Source organism: Anolis sagrei, chromosome X (genome assembly GCF_037176765.1).
Source record: "Anolis sagrei isolate rAnoSag1 chromosome X, rAnoSag1.mat, whole genome shotgun sequence".
NCBI classification, from domain to species: Eukaryota; Metazoa; Chordata; class Lepidosauria; order Squamata; family Dactyloidae; genus Anolis; species Anolis sagrei.
In genome coordinates this window covers 97,933,936-97,948,395 of record NC_090034.1, presented here as the reverse complement: position 1 = coordinate 97,948,395, position 14,460 = coordinate 97,933,936, and the positions used below count along the sequence as shown (strand labels likewise).

At 39.5% G+C, this 14,460-nt stretch overlaps 1 protein-coding gene across 1 annotated transcript; it reads left to right on the top strand.

The window, feature by feature from the left end:
- Positions 1-635: 635 nt before the first annotated feature.
- Positions 636-12,963, top strand: LOC137094922 (cytochrome P450 2G1-like). The gene is made up of 9 exons (XM_067460918.1): positions 636-871; positions 3,374-3,536; positions 3,620-3,769; positions 3,959-4,119; positions 4,406-4,579; positions 4,737-4,878; positions 7,783-7,970; positions 10,537-10,678; positions 12,428-12,963. The coding sequence occupies exons 1-9, from the start codon at positions 692-694 to the stop codon at positions 12,607-12,609; spliced, it is 1,482 nt and encodes a 493-aa protein (XP_067317019.1). The 5' UTR covers positions 636-691; the 3' UTR covers positions 12,610-12,963.
- Positions 12,964-14,460: the final 1,497 nt, after the last annotated feature.

The window sequence follows — 14,460 nt, the reverse complement described above, 5'->3', positions numbered from 1 at the left end:
ATGGACCAAACTTGGCACAAATACTCAATATGCCCAAATGTGAACACTGGTGGAGTTTGGGGAAAAGAGACCTTGACATTTGGGAATTGTAGTTGCTGGGATTTATAGTTCACCTACAATCAAAGAGCATTCTGAACCCCCTATAATAGAATTGGGCCAAACTTCTCACACAAAATCCCCACAACCAACAAAAAATACTGCATTTTATGGTGGTCTTTAGCGACCCCTCTGACACCCCCTCACGACCCCCCAGGGGTCCTGACCCCCAGGTTGAGAAACACTGGTATATAGTAAATGATACCTTGGGTGTTTTACAGCTTACAAAAATGGATAATTTATGTAAGTCGCCTTAGAATGTTTGCTGTGGGTAAACATTAAAAAAAAATGCCTTCTGTACAAAATATCCACAACCCTGATTTACCAGGAAAGAAACTATTACAGACTCCCAGAGTTGGAAGACACCACAAGAGCTATTCATGCCATATTCAATCCCTTGCCATGAAGGAATAAACAATCTTTTCCCTAATTCCACTGGTTGGTTTCTGTCTGGTCTTACTGTTGACTTGCACTCTTGGTAGGAGCAGTTATAAAACACAGAAGGCGGTGCCCAACCAACCCCAATGAAAGTCTATAAAGCTTCAGCTTAGATGAGGCCAGTGCCAAAAGAGAAAGACAGTTGACAACCTGCATCATGGAATGGGCCAGTACGCTCATTCTCCTCCTCGCGGTCTTTATTTTTTGCCATCTGCTTATAAACCCTAAGAGGAAACAATTGCACAAGGGAAGACTTCCTCCGGGACCCACTCCACTGCCCCTGATTGGGAATTTCCTGCAAATCAAGCCAGCTGAAACATTAAAATCTCTTCTCAAGGTATGGACTTTTTTTGGACTCTTTCAGACCTTATATGGGTAAAAAGAAGTTTATATTTAATGATCTTAAATGATTGGTTATGGAAAGAAGTATGCATGGAACACTGGAAGCTATCTTTATCCTCTTATCTTTTTCTTTACTTTCTTTGTCTGTCTTCTTTCTTTGTATCTTCTATTTCATGGTTATAATCTGTAGCAAAGAAGAATTAAGAAAAATCTCTTCCCAAAGAAAATCCTAAGTTTTTCAAGATATTCTTGCATATTATCTTTCCTCCTCTCTGTCTCGTGGTGTGTCAGTCAATGATAGGACTCACATTTACACTAAAGAACACCAGACAGTGCAAATGCTATTCTTTGTCTGGAATAGTTTCTGAGATTTGTAGTGTGATACTCCATTAATTACTAGGGCTCCACTCTGTGGAAGCCCGGAATGTGTAGTTTGGTGAGGGACTTAGAATTCTCTCTAGTGATCATGATTTAATTGACATTGTACAATGCTATTGAATCCTGGGGCCAGGGACATAGCCAGAATTTGTGCTGGGGGGGGGGGGGGTTGGGTGAATCATGAATAGTTCCATAACACAAAATAATTTAAATTCTATGGTTAATTCTATATTTTATATATATTTAATTAAATCAAATTTTTATTTTAGTTCCAATGTTTCAAGTCTTAAAATAACTGAAAATGACTGTTATAAAAGAATACCACAACATCTGTTAGAAACACTTGAAAACTGTGCCAATACTCTTTGACAGAAATCCAAGTCCATCGATAAACTTTGGTGAACACTCAAGAATGCAAGTCCGAGTGTGAACACTGGAATCAGCACATTTCTTTTTCCAGTTAATTCCATTTGTAGTCATGATAAGAAGTTTGAACCCCAAATGCATGAGACGAAATTTACCTAACACCTTTAGAATTCCGATGAGACTAAATATAGTTATTCAATATCACTTTTCAATGGTACCTTATTGAGATAATGACAAATATGAATAAATACACAGGGTAGTATGCTGGGCCTCACTCTCTGGATGGTCTGGGAGATATGAGGGTCCTTTTCACATTGTATCTTCCTGTTTCCTGAAATTGCTCAACAGAACTTTCAGTGTAAGAAATAATTCTGGCTGTCTTCACCACAACTTCAAAAACAATTCGATCTTTCTTTCATGTATTTCATGGCTCAACCTTTCTCAGCATAACAACAGCTTTGTTTCTTGTTCCCTCTTCTTTGCTTTTCTCTTTGAAACCTCATTTCCCACCAATAAATGCCAAGGCAAAGGCATAGCAAGTAATAGGAACCCTACTATCTGGAAAAGGGGAGGGGGGGCAAGAAGGGAAAGCCCTTGGAGTTTCTACAAAGCCTCAACCACCCTCACCAAGTCTGGTCTCCTTCATGAAGGCCTTCAACCCCCCCCCCCCCCCGGGTGCCTTAGGCTTTGCCAGCTGTTATGTTGAGGGGGGGGGGGGACTTGGTTGCTTCCACTATCTTGGCTATGGCTGCAAGTAATGACAGCGTGAATAAATTGTCAAAATTTGCTTGAGATAGTACTTGCAGTTCTGGAGGAACTCCTTTAATTTTTGCTTCTTATAGGCTTAGCATGGGAATTTGGTTAACCAGTTAAGATTCATGAGTAAACCAGATGTTTTTTAACCTGGAAAATTTCAGAGAGGGGGTTTAGTTTTACAATTTATTAATTTATTTCGCGCATTTTTACCCCGCCCTTCCCAACCTCCGAGGGGGGACTCAGGGCGGCTTTAGCCTCTTCTACCCATGAGTGCTGGTGTCTCACCAAACTACAACTCCCATGACTCCACAACATTGAGCCATGGCAGTAAAAGTGCTGTCAAGCTGGATCAATTCAATAGTGTAGAAGACTGTAGAATACTACAGGACTATTAGGCCCCTTCTACACTGTCATATAATCAAGATGATCAAAGCAGATAATCTACATTTCATTCCCTTCGCACTCAGCACTTAAACTTTCAGCCATGATACTGTTTTAAATTTTGTACTGTGATTGTAATATTTTTTTGATGTTGTTGTTGATTTCACTTTCCTTTGATTGTGTGGGTTTTAATCTGTATCTTCAGGCTTGTCCCTTGTAAGCCACCCCGAGTCCCTTTGGGGAGATGGTATAAAATAAAGTTATTACTATTATTATTACATTATCGGTTTTGAACAGTATTGTATGAGTCTACACTGCCATGTAATCGATTTCAAATCAGATAAACTGGATAATGTGGTAGAGTAGAAAGAGCGTTAGAGTGCATCTATACTGAGGAACTCTAAGGGATCACTTCAACTGGGATGGATCAAAGGAGGTGGAATCAAATTTTCATCCCATTGGATCATTACTCTAATCAAGTGCTTGTTCTAACTAAAATTGAAACTCTGCATTAAGATTCTGCATACTTTGAAAGGTACTAGTTGATCCCAAATTGTGTGACATGAGTTTGTGCGCAGAGATTGTGCAACCAGTAAAAGGATGATTTCCCCTACAGCTACGTGAAAAATATGGCCCTGTTTTCACCGTCTATTTTGGGACAAGTCCAGTTCTGATCTTATGTGGACACCAAGCTGTAAAGGAGGCTTTGGTAGACAAGGCAGAAGAGTTCAGCGGAAGGACGACCATGCCTTCAATGGTGCCTTCCTTCGAAGGATATGGTGAGGCATTCCATTTATGATTATAATAATGGTCCTGCTGTTTTTTTGCACTTGTCATGTCATTTCTCTCCTGCTTCCTTCAGGAATGGCCTTTACCAATGGACAACGGTGGAAGGAACTGCGCCGGTTCACCCTCACCGTCTTGAGGAATTTTGGAATGGGGAAAAAATCTATTGAAGAGCGAATTCAAGAGGAGGCCCAATTCTTGCTGGAAGAATTTCGGAATACAAAGGGTAAGACAGGTGCCAAAGACAGTTGAACTCATTCTGTTCAATGAAAGTACTGTAATCACTAAGCAAGAGGGACTACAGCTCCCTTTGCCCCACAATTAGTGGATGCAGTGTGCATTGGGGGCCTGTTCTTGGCACCAGAAAGACCTTCTGTGGACTGATTCTTCATTCATTCTTTTTGCTGTGCTTCAGAAAAGCCTTTTGATCTTACCTTCATCCTCAGCCGGGCATTCGCCAACATCATTTGTTCTATTGCTTTTGGGAATCGTTTCGACTATGAGGACAAAGAATTCCAGGCCCTCATGGTGATGGCAAACAAGTTCTTCTGGGAGATGAGCACCTCCTGGGCTCAGGTACTCCTTCTGCAGTAATGCTCAGTTTAAAGTATTACAATTCCCCTGAGTTTTCCCTCTTCCTTTCTCACATTTCTAGATGTTCATCTCACAAATCCAGCCACAAATCCCCATGCTCTTGTGACCCATCTCCTATCCAAGTGCTCTTTCTCTTCTTTCAATTTCAACTTGTTTTCACTACCAGGATTCTGAACCTTTAGGAAAATCCCTCAAGAGTAAAATAAGGAATTGCTGTTGATGCTTGGATGGAATGCAGCAACTATCCATGGTTTTTCTCTTTGTGCAGTTCTATGACATGTATGCCAACTACCTGAATTACATTCCTGGAATCTACAATAAGATCTATGATTGCATGGACATAAAGCTCTTCATTGCCAAGAGAATCAAGAAGAACCAAGAGACCCTGGACCCTAATTTCCCACGTGACTATATTGATTGCTTCCTCATCCAAATGGAAAAGGTATCTTGTTGGTGCATGAAGGTCACACGACTCTGCATTGACTGTCCAATAATCCTTCTCACTTAGGGAAACGCAATACGAAATCTCTAATCTATCCTACTCACTTCCAATCAGAGTTGGAATTCTCTCATGATGTCTTGTTCTCTCCTGCTTTCAGGAAAAAGACAATCCAGACAGTGAATTTATTATGAAGAACTTGGAGGTCAGCGTTCTTAATCTGATCCTTGGAGGAACAGAGACGGGCAGTCCCACCTTGAAATATGGCTTCCAGTGTCTGATGAAATATCCTGAAGTGCAAGGTATTGTTATTGTTAATATCATTTACAATTAGCACAAATTGGCAGATTGAACATTTACAGATTTGGTTAACATGTTATCTCTAGGAATGTTTAGTTTTTCCAAGGGAATTCTATATTCAACTTCTATCCAAATTCTATGGTCAAATTCCACCCAAATTTCCACTTCTCCATAATCATTTGAGAATGGTCAGCCCCTGTATCTATGGGTTCTGCACCTATAGATTTAGCTAATCATGGCTTGAAAATGTTTAGAAAAAGCAAGCCTTGATTTGGCTGCATACCAAGTCTCACACGGATATAAACCCAGTTGTATCCTCCCACCATTTCACTGATTCTCAGGTTTTCTACAGCATTTGTTTGCATTGTTTGGCTTTTTATATATGAGATGCCATTTTACTACACCACTGTCTATAGTAGGACCTTGGCATCCATGTGTCCTGGGTAGAAACTTTGACAAATACTGAGAGCCCATTCGATATAAGTATTTTTTTATATAAGTATTTTTTTATTATAATAAACATGCATTTGCTAACAGTTACAATTAAATGAGACCTACTTAGTTTTGCAGTTTATACAATGCTTGCAACATTTACATTTTCTAAATTATTACAGTTACAAAATCAGTTGTGATTATTTCTTCACAGTTTTTCTTTCTTAGATTTCAATTACAAAAACAGTTATAGTTACAAACACAATTGCAAACACACACACACATATATCAGTTAATATATCTCAAACTCTTCAAATTTTATTTTGTATTAAATCTATCGGTATATCTATCTATCTATCTATCTATCTATCTATCTATCTATTTCTTAGATTTCAATTACAAAAACAGTTATATTTACAAACACAATTGCAAACACACACACACACACACACACACATATCAGTTAATATATCTCAAACTCTTCAAATTTTATTTTGTATTAAATCTGTCTGTCTATCTATCTATCTATCTATCTATCTATCTATCTATCTATCTATCTATCTAAAACCTACAACCCTTCAGGTGATCCCAGGCTTGGTCTCTGCCAGCCAGAGCCAGAACTTTTTCATTTGGTTAGAGGGCTTTCTGCCTTGTTCTGTTTTACTCAGAGCTCCTATTTTCTCTACTACCCAATTCACACTAGAGATAACATTTGCTGGGTTTTGAGTTGTTATTTCTCAACGTCTCTGGAAAACCAGGGCCAGGAGAACATACAAGTTTATCAACTTTGTTTTGACCAAGGAACAAAAGGCCCCCTGAGTGTCCCCCTGCTGTCTACTCTTCTTTTTCCTTCCTTGGTGTTGACGTGGCCCCCTAATACCGGTTTCCAGCTCAATTCCAGAGACCACTGCCTCCCAAGTTTGGAGCACCAAGTCCGGCCAGTCAATGATGACAGCCAACCTTTGCCAGATCTCTTTGGTCAAAGGGCAGTCCCTGATGAAATGCTCAGTGGTCTTCCTAGGCTCACTTCCAGCAACACTGGTTTGTTTCTGGCACAGAAGTCTGGAACAAACTTGTTCTTTTTCTTTCAACCATGGTCCGTTGCCCTTCAAATAGTATATTTGATAATAATAATAATAATAATAATAACAACAACAACAACAACAACAACTTTATTCTTATACCTCGCCACCATCTCCCCAAAGGGACTCAGGGTGGCTTACAAGGGTGAAGCACAAAATACATATTAAAACCCACACAATAAAAAACAACAACAAAATCAAATAACATCAGTCACAATACACAAATTAAAAACAGTATCATGGCTGAAAGATTAAGGGCTGAGTGCGGGGGGGGGGGGGGGATCAGAGAATGTGCAATCATTCCTGGGTAGAGCCAGGGAAAGTGCAAGATTTGTTTCAAATTCAGTTAAAGGTCACAGCTGGGAGGGTAACATCCTTAGGCATTTACAGAACATGATTACAGGTGTGGGGGCCAATGAAAGTGCAAAGAGCTATGGTGAGATCAATCAAATTTCTGGTGAGCTGCCTAATCAAATGCACAACAGAACATCCAGGTTTGAAGGTCCTTACGGAAGATGGATAGGCTGGGTGCCAATCTGATTTCCTCAGGTAGGGAGTTCCAGAGCTGAGGGGCCACCATCGAGAAGCCCCCCTCCCTCATTCCCCCCAGCCGGGCTTGAGACAGCAGTGGAAGCGAGAGCAGAGCCCCCCTAGATGATCTTAGAGTTTGTACTGGTTCGTAAGAGAAGATGCGATCTCAAAGATAGGCAGGTTCTGAACCATTTAGGGCTTTGTAGGTGATCACCTGCACCTTGAATTGGGACTGGAAACTTTTTGGCAACCAGTGGAGCTGTTTAAACAGGGGGATTGACTGATCCCTGTAACCAGCTCCCATTAATAACTTGGTAAAACCTCCTTCAAATGTCCCATAGACCAAGGAGGATCCTCCAGTCCATGACATATTCTATTTTTTGTGGTATTTTTTAAAATAACTTGACAGATGTTCCTTTTGGATTTTTTTTCCAACTGTGGCTGAAAGAAAACTGCACCCATCATCTCCCAGTTAGATAAACTCTTTCATGTTCTTAATAAACCCTTTCTCAGCTGGGAACCGCTCTGCCAATACTTTATTTTGTTGGTAAAAACTTTGGCAAATACTGACTTTAAAATGTTTGGCTACTACACAGACCTGCCAATAGTTGGTGATTTCAGAAATAACTGGAAAGGAGAGAAATGACTGAAGAGGTGCAAGGTATGAGAAAAAATTAGTGTTCTCTCTACAAGAGGAAGGCACAATCAGGCCATGCAGGTTGTTGCTATGGATGAAATGTCAGTCTTCCTGCAACAAATAGGAAGGGATTTCATGTTCCCCTTTAGTCTCATTGGAAGTAGAATCTCATTTCCTTTGAGAGTCACAAACCCAAGGAGTTAATTGTCCTCATACCTTAACAGCAAAAGTGCATGAAGAAATTGATCGAGTGATTGGCCGTAATCGTGTCCCAAACATTGAAGATCGGAGGCAAATGCCATATACAGATGCCGTTGTCCACGAAGTGCAGAGATGCAGTGATATCCTTCCTTTGGATTTGGTACATATGGTTACTCGTGACACTGAATTCAGAGGATATCATATCCCTAAGGTACAGTCGTGGGGCAACCAGTATACTACTAATTGAAGGTATTCATGGGACATTACACTGTGATTCAATCCCACCTACAGTTACCAGACAGCAGATGGTTTTAGATTGTCTAAGTCAGGGATCCTCAAACTTTTTCAAACAGGGGGCCAGTTAACTGTCCTTCAGACCATTGGAGGGCTGGACTATAGTTTTTTTAAAAAAAACTATGATCAAATTTCTATGCATACTGCACATATCTCATTTTGCTACTGTTATGAATTGTAATGTAAATATCTGATTATGCAGGATGTATTTTCATTGTTACAATCTGAACATAAAGCATAGTGATTAATCACAAAAACAATATGTAATTATCTATTGTGAAATATTTATTTCTAATTACAAATAAATGAAAATTTGACTTCAAGCATGTCACAGCATGGATAACAGTGTTAATATAACAGCAGGGGACCCATGAATATGTTTACTGATTAACCTATCAGCCGAATACCCATCACCAACAGAAAATACTGGAGAGGCTTGGGGAAAATAGACTTTGGAATTTGGGAGTTTCTGGGATGAATTGTTGCCAACCAAGAGCATTCAATAAAATTGAACCAAACTCAAATTACAGTGAGAACAAACCTACATAACTTGTTTGTAACTTGGGGACTGTCTGTACAAGTTGGGTCACTGGGGTAACAGATACTACTGTACAGAAGAATAATACTTGGCAAAGTCAATGAAAGATTAAATGTCTCTGATTTTGAATGCTAAGCAGGGCCAGTTCTGGTTAGTATTTGGATGGGAAGCCACAAATTAATAGCAGGTGCTGTATTTCAGAGAAAAGAAACTGACAAAACTATTTTTGAGTATTTCCTATTAAATTCATGGGGTCACCCTAAATAAAAGGTGACCTGAAAGCACATACATGCACACACACCCAACCATGGGCTGCTGAAAGCAATATAGGAATACATAGAACAAGTTAACTTTAGCATTTCTGAAGATAAAATAGTTCCAAAGAAAATGAGGAAAATTTTCTATTTTCTGTCTTTTGGAAAGTGGTTTTTGGAGTATGTAAGCATGAATTATATTTCATTTCAATGTTTAAAAGATCTTTGTGCGAGGCCAGGCCACCCTCGCCTTCCTCGCGCTGCCCGTCGGGCCATGCAAGCAATGGAAGCGGCAAGGGGTTTTACAAGAGAACAGGCTGCACGGTGCAGCTTACCTGTCTTGCGTTGCTCTTCATGTGAGCCAGGCAAGGGATGCTGCACCGCGTGGCCTGGCATCGCATGAAGCCCCTAACCCTCTTCCATTGCTTGCCAGGCCTGACAGGCGGTGTGAGGAAGGTGAGGGGATTGGGCCTGGCAAGCGACGAGGGGCTTTGTGCGAGGCCAGGCCATGCAGTGCAACTTGCCTGGCTTGTGCTGCCTCTTGTGCGAGCCAAGCAAGAGAGGCTGTACCACACTGCCTGGCATCACACAAAGCCCTTCACTGCTTTCACTGCTTGCCAGGCCCAATGGGAATTGAGAAGGAGGCCTTCTCCTCAGCAGGCCGGATAAATGCTCTCAGAGGGCTACATGTGGCCCGTGGGCCGTAGTTTGATGACCCCTTGTCTAATTCCATTAAAAAATATTGGAAAGGTAGGAATTCTGTTACATTGGTGCAACAATGTTCAGTGCCCCTGACACCTATTTCTCTGCTGGGGAGGGAACAGAAGGGAAGCATTCAGCTCTTAGCTGGATGCACTTTAGTCCTACCTTGACATATTCAGTTCTCAAAGCCACATTCCTCTTGAAAGCATTTACAGATTTCTGGAGGTAAGGTGATAGGTTCTATGTAATACAACTAAGAAGACACTTTTTGGTAAATTTTAGAACAAAAATTAATAGATCGCATAATTCCGTAATGGAATTAATTACCTTGAATCTACGACTGGATCTACACTGCCATGTAATCCAGATTATCAAATCGGATAATCCAGATCATCTACTTTGAACTCGATTATATGAGTCTACACTCATGGCATGATTTTAATTATTGTTTTAATCATTTATGTTTTAATTATTTGGTTTTAATGGTAATTGTTTATTTTTAATATATGTGTCATGTCAACAAATTGCTGTCTGTTGTAAAGCCGTCTTGAGTCCACTCTGGGGTGAAGGGTGAGGTACAAATATGGTAATTAAATAAATAAATGCACTGCCATATAATTGAGTTGAAAGCAGATAATCTGGATTTTATTGGCGGTGTAGATTGAGCCTAAGAAACAAGCGAAGACGGCAAGTAAGCGCATGCAATAAAAGGGTTCTCCATTCATCTCATGGACTACTTAAATGAATCTCATGAACCACCAAGTTTGCCACAACCACAGTTTTGTGCCTTCCGGATGTTCAACTTGAATTTTCGCAATTCTGTTTTTTTCTCCCTCAAAAGAAGATTGTATCTTAAACCATCAAACAAGTTTAAGTGTAAAACCTAGTTCCAATAAATCCAGCTTTTCCGTAGTCTTTAGACTGAAAGAATGCTGTGCAAGATATTTGTTCTGGAACTGTAATTTGCTCATAGCTCTTTTTTTCCCCAGGGGATGACGGTCTACCCAGTACTCAGCACTGTCTTGCATGATCCCACAATGTTTAAAAGCCCCAATGCTTTCAACCCAGAGAACTTCTTGGATGAGAGTGGACGCTTTAAGAAGAATGATGCCTTTGTGCCTTTCTCCTCAGGTAGAACTCTCCTAAAAACACCAATAAGGAGAAGGATTGCATTTACATTTTGTTAGTTTATTAACTTGACATCCCATACTTGGTTTTAGAGCTTGCTAAAAATACTCCCATTGATTGACAATGGTCGCAACTAGGCCTGGGCGGTTTCGTTTCGTTAATTCGTAATTCGTTAATTTTTCCAATTACAAAACGATAACGAACCATTCTGGAGCAATCATTAAAAAACACGAATTTTTAAACACGTTTTGTAAATGCTTCATATTTCGTTATTGTATTCATTTCGTTATTGTTCTGAGGTCGTTTCGTTATTATTTCCGCATGTCTGGGCCAGTTTTATGGTTTAATTAGTGAAAAAGAATTATAATATCACACCAACAGTCAAGAACAGAGGGAGAGGGAAGCTTCAGAAGTTTTTGGAGGTTTTTTAGCGTATTTCGCGGTCGCGTCCACCATTAATTAATCGATTTGTTATTGTTTCGGAAATCGATTCGTTAATTTTTTACCATTTACGAAATTTCGTAAATATCAAACTTTTTAAAAGGAAAATTTTGTAATTATTTTAAATATCGAAACAAAAAAAAACCCCCAAATACAAATCGATTTTAGAAACAAATCTTTGCGTTGTTACCCAGGCCTAGTCGCAACACATCAAACAAAAGGAAAAAGATATTTCAACATCTGACTGATCAACAGAGGCTGATTTAATTGCTATTCACAAAACCCACATTAAAAATTTGCAAAATTATGTAAGGGTTAAGAACTCCGTCATGTACTCGCTGGATTTCATTTCATAATTGTATAGCCTTGTTGTCCACTTCCTCCTCCTCCATGGGTTCCCAATCTTGCTTGAATATTAAAGGGTGTTTTAGCTTAAGATATCGTCGTAATGCCAATTTCCTCTGTTTCTGCTACTTTTACTATTCATTCTTCTCTTTTGGTGTTTTTTCTAGTTCCCACATCTACGAATACACAGTTCTTGCTGAAGTCTATCATCTGCCTTCAAAAGCAATTTACCCCACTTTTCTTAACAATGTCCAATGCAATGTGCACTTGATTTAATTTTTAAATGTAATCTGAGATTTATATTTGTTTTTTTAATGTGGGTTTTGTGAATAGCAATTAAATCAGCCTCTGTTGATCAGTCAGATGTTGAAATATCTTTTTCCTTTTGTTTGATGTGTTGCGACCATTGTCAATCAATGGGAGTATTTTTAGCATGGAGATTCTAATGTGCAAGCATCCAGATCAGATTCTTCCTTGGGTTGTTCCTTTTCTTTGTCTAGTTGTTCGGTTGCTGTTTTTCTTAAATTGCACAGTTTGGGGAGAATATTTTGCAATCAGAACAAAATTGCTAAAATTACTAATTGCTTCCCTCAAACCCAAAATGATTGAAGAATTGCATCCCTACTTACAAGTAGCTCTAGAGATCAAAATCTGTAACATCAAGATTGACAAATTTAGAAATGATTTTGGCTCCCTTTGGATTTAGAGTCACCAAACTTAGGTCGCAACACAAATGAACAATGGGACCATCCAAAATCTCATAGCAAGGTGGCTGAAATGGTTATTCCAAATGGTTGAGTTTAACTACAAATCCATAGCAAGTTGGATACAAAGGAGTAGATCTAAGACAATGAGATTGATGGTTGAAGGGGAAACATCACAGGTTGCATCTCAGGAGGCATGTGATTAAAGATAGTTGGATGTGTCCGTCCTTTCCTCCAATAAAGTAACATATTTTTCTTTCAGGGAAAAGGATCTGCCTGGGTGAAGCCTTGGCCCGCATGGAGCTTTTCCTCTTCTTCACCACGATCCTGCAGAATTTCCAATTGAAGTCCCTTATTCCCCCTGAAGATATTGACCTCACTCCTCAAATGAGTGGCTTTTACAACATCCCACCCTTTTACCAGCTCTGTGTCATCCCACGCTGATCCTGAGGTTGCTTTCCCCCACACATGGGACATGATTGTTCCTAACAGAACTGGGTTGCCATCTATGTTTGGGGTGGCATGGGAGGTACTACCCATCCACAGACTCAAATCACCAGTACTTCTACATAACAAATTCCATCAATGTATAAGTTACCATCTCTATGCCTTGAAGTAATTTCTTAAAGGTGGCATATGAAATAAGTAAGTAAGTAAGTAAGTAAATGTTATACCACACTGTCTTTTTTTAAGTGGCAGGATATTCCTTTTTCAGTTTCCAGACCATCAGTAATTCAACTTACATGTTAATCATTCGGAGGCGTTGTTACTTTACTAGTTGGTTTTTTGACCATAATTGACAATTGATAACTTTCACTAATAACTTATCTTTGTCTGTCATGAGTCCTGTGTTTATTGGTTGTCTGCATAGCAAGATTTAGAAGTCACAGGGAGAAAAATCCAAACAATCAGGTTGTGTTACATACCTCAGATACAGGAGAATGTTGTATAACAACATATTTGACTGAAAATACTCTTGAAGTGTTCAGTGTATCAACAATTTAGAATGGGATTTGGATACTTTTCCATGTGAATACTGCTGTGTCTCAACACAATGCAGTTCAGTACATCTACACTGAGATCCAGTAAAGGCTCTGACAGAGTATAAATCTGAATTAGCAGAGTTGTAATACAGTCTAGGGGTACACTGTGGTGTTGAATCTTCATTCCTAAGCTCCATGGAGCTAAACGGTTTATCTACAGAAACCATGAACTGCTGCAAATCCATATCTTTGATTCTGATCCCCAAAACCGCAATACTGGCTAACCAACGAAGGGCTGAGCAAATTTTGTTTACATCTCATAGGCACAGCATTCACCATATTTTTTTCTGGACCATTACCAAAGAAATCCACAGTTGATAAAATACGTAGAACTCAATTAGAATGGATACATGACCACAAAATCCACATCTTGGAGTTGGCTGGTGCAATTACCTCCTTTCTTTTCATCTACCTATCTTATTCATCCATCAGCTCTGAGGAAATAAACACAAAAAACAAAGCTCCTGTCGAGACCCACTTCCTTGCCTCTGTTTGGGAATTTCTACAGGTCAAGTCATTAGAACCTTTAACCCCTTTTCTGAAGGTGAGCGATTGTCCCTTGGAAACAGTCTGGACAATTATATCTAAGGAGACTATCAAGGTTTACTAAGGCAATGGACTGTCTTTTTATTCCCCCATCATCTCCATTTCTTCTCTTGAACAGACCTTTGTGCATTCATCCTTTTTCTTGGAATGACCCCAACTTAGCAATAGATATTTTTGCACACATTACTCCAACTCAATTTTTTTCCTTATTGTTGTTTGGACTTCCAATATATATTATGTATATTTGGGAAATTTAGATGGGTTTAATAATACTTCCATACATTCTACCAGGTTTTCCAGAACCAAGATTACATCATAGGCATATGCTTTAAGTTTGAACATTTGTTTCTTCACCTTAGTATTATTTTATTTCAGATGGCTCTCAGTGGTACTTCTGCTGTCAGAATAAACATTTATAATAGGCTGTGGTGATACCATCTGGTCCAGGTGCTTTGCCAACCTTTGTTCTTGTTATTGCATTAGAGATTCTAACTTACCCTCACGTATAAGCTGAGGACAGGTGTAATACTGTATGGGTGTATTCATCCTGTTCTCTAAGGCAAGAACCTTGTCTGTCCCAGGAGAAACTGAAAGAAGCAATGAGTCCCTCAACTCTTTCAGTGCTATTTTGAGGGGAGCCACCAAATAATTTTAATTGCCATTTCCCCTCCCAGGCATTCAAAGAGTCCAGAAACTGGACTGAAGC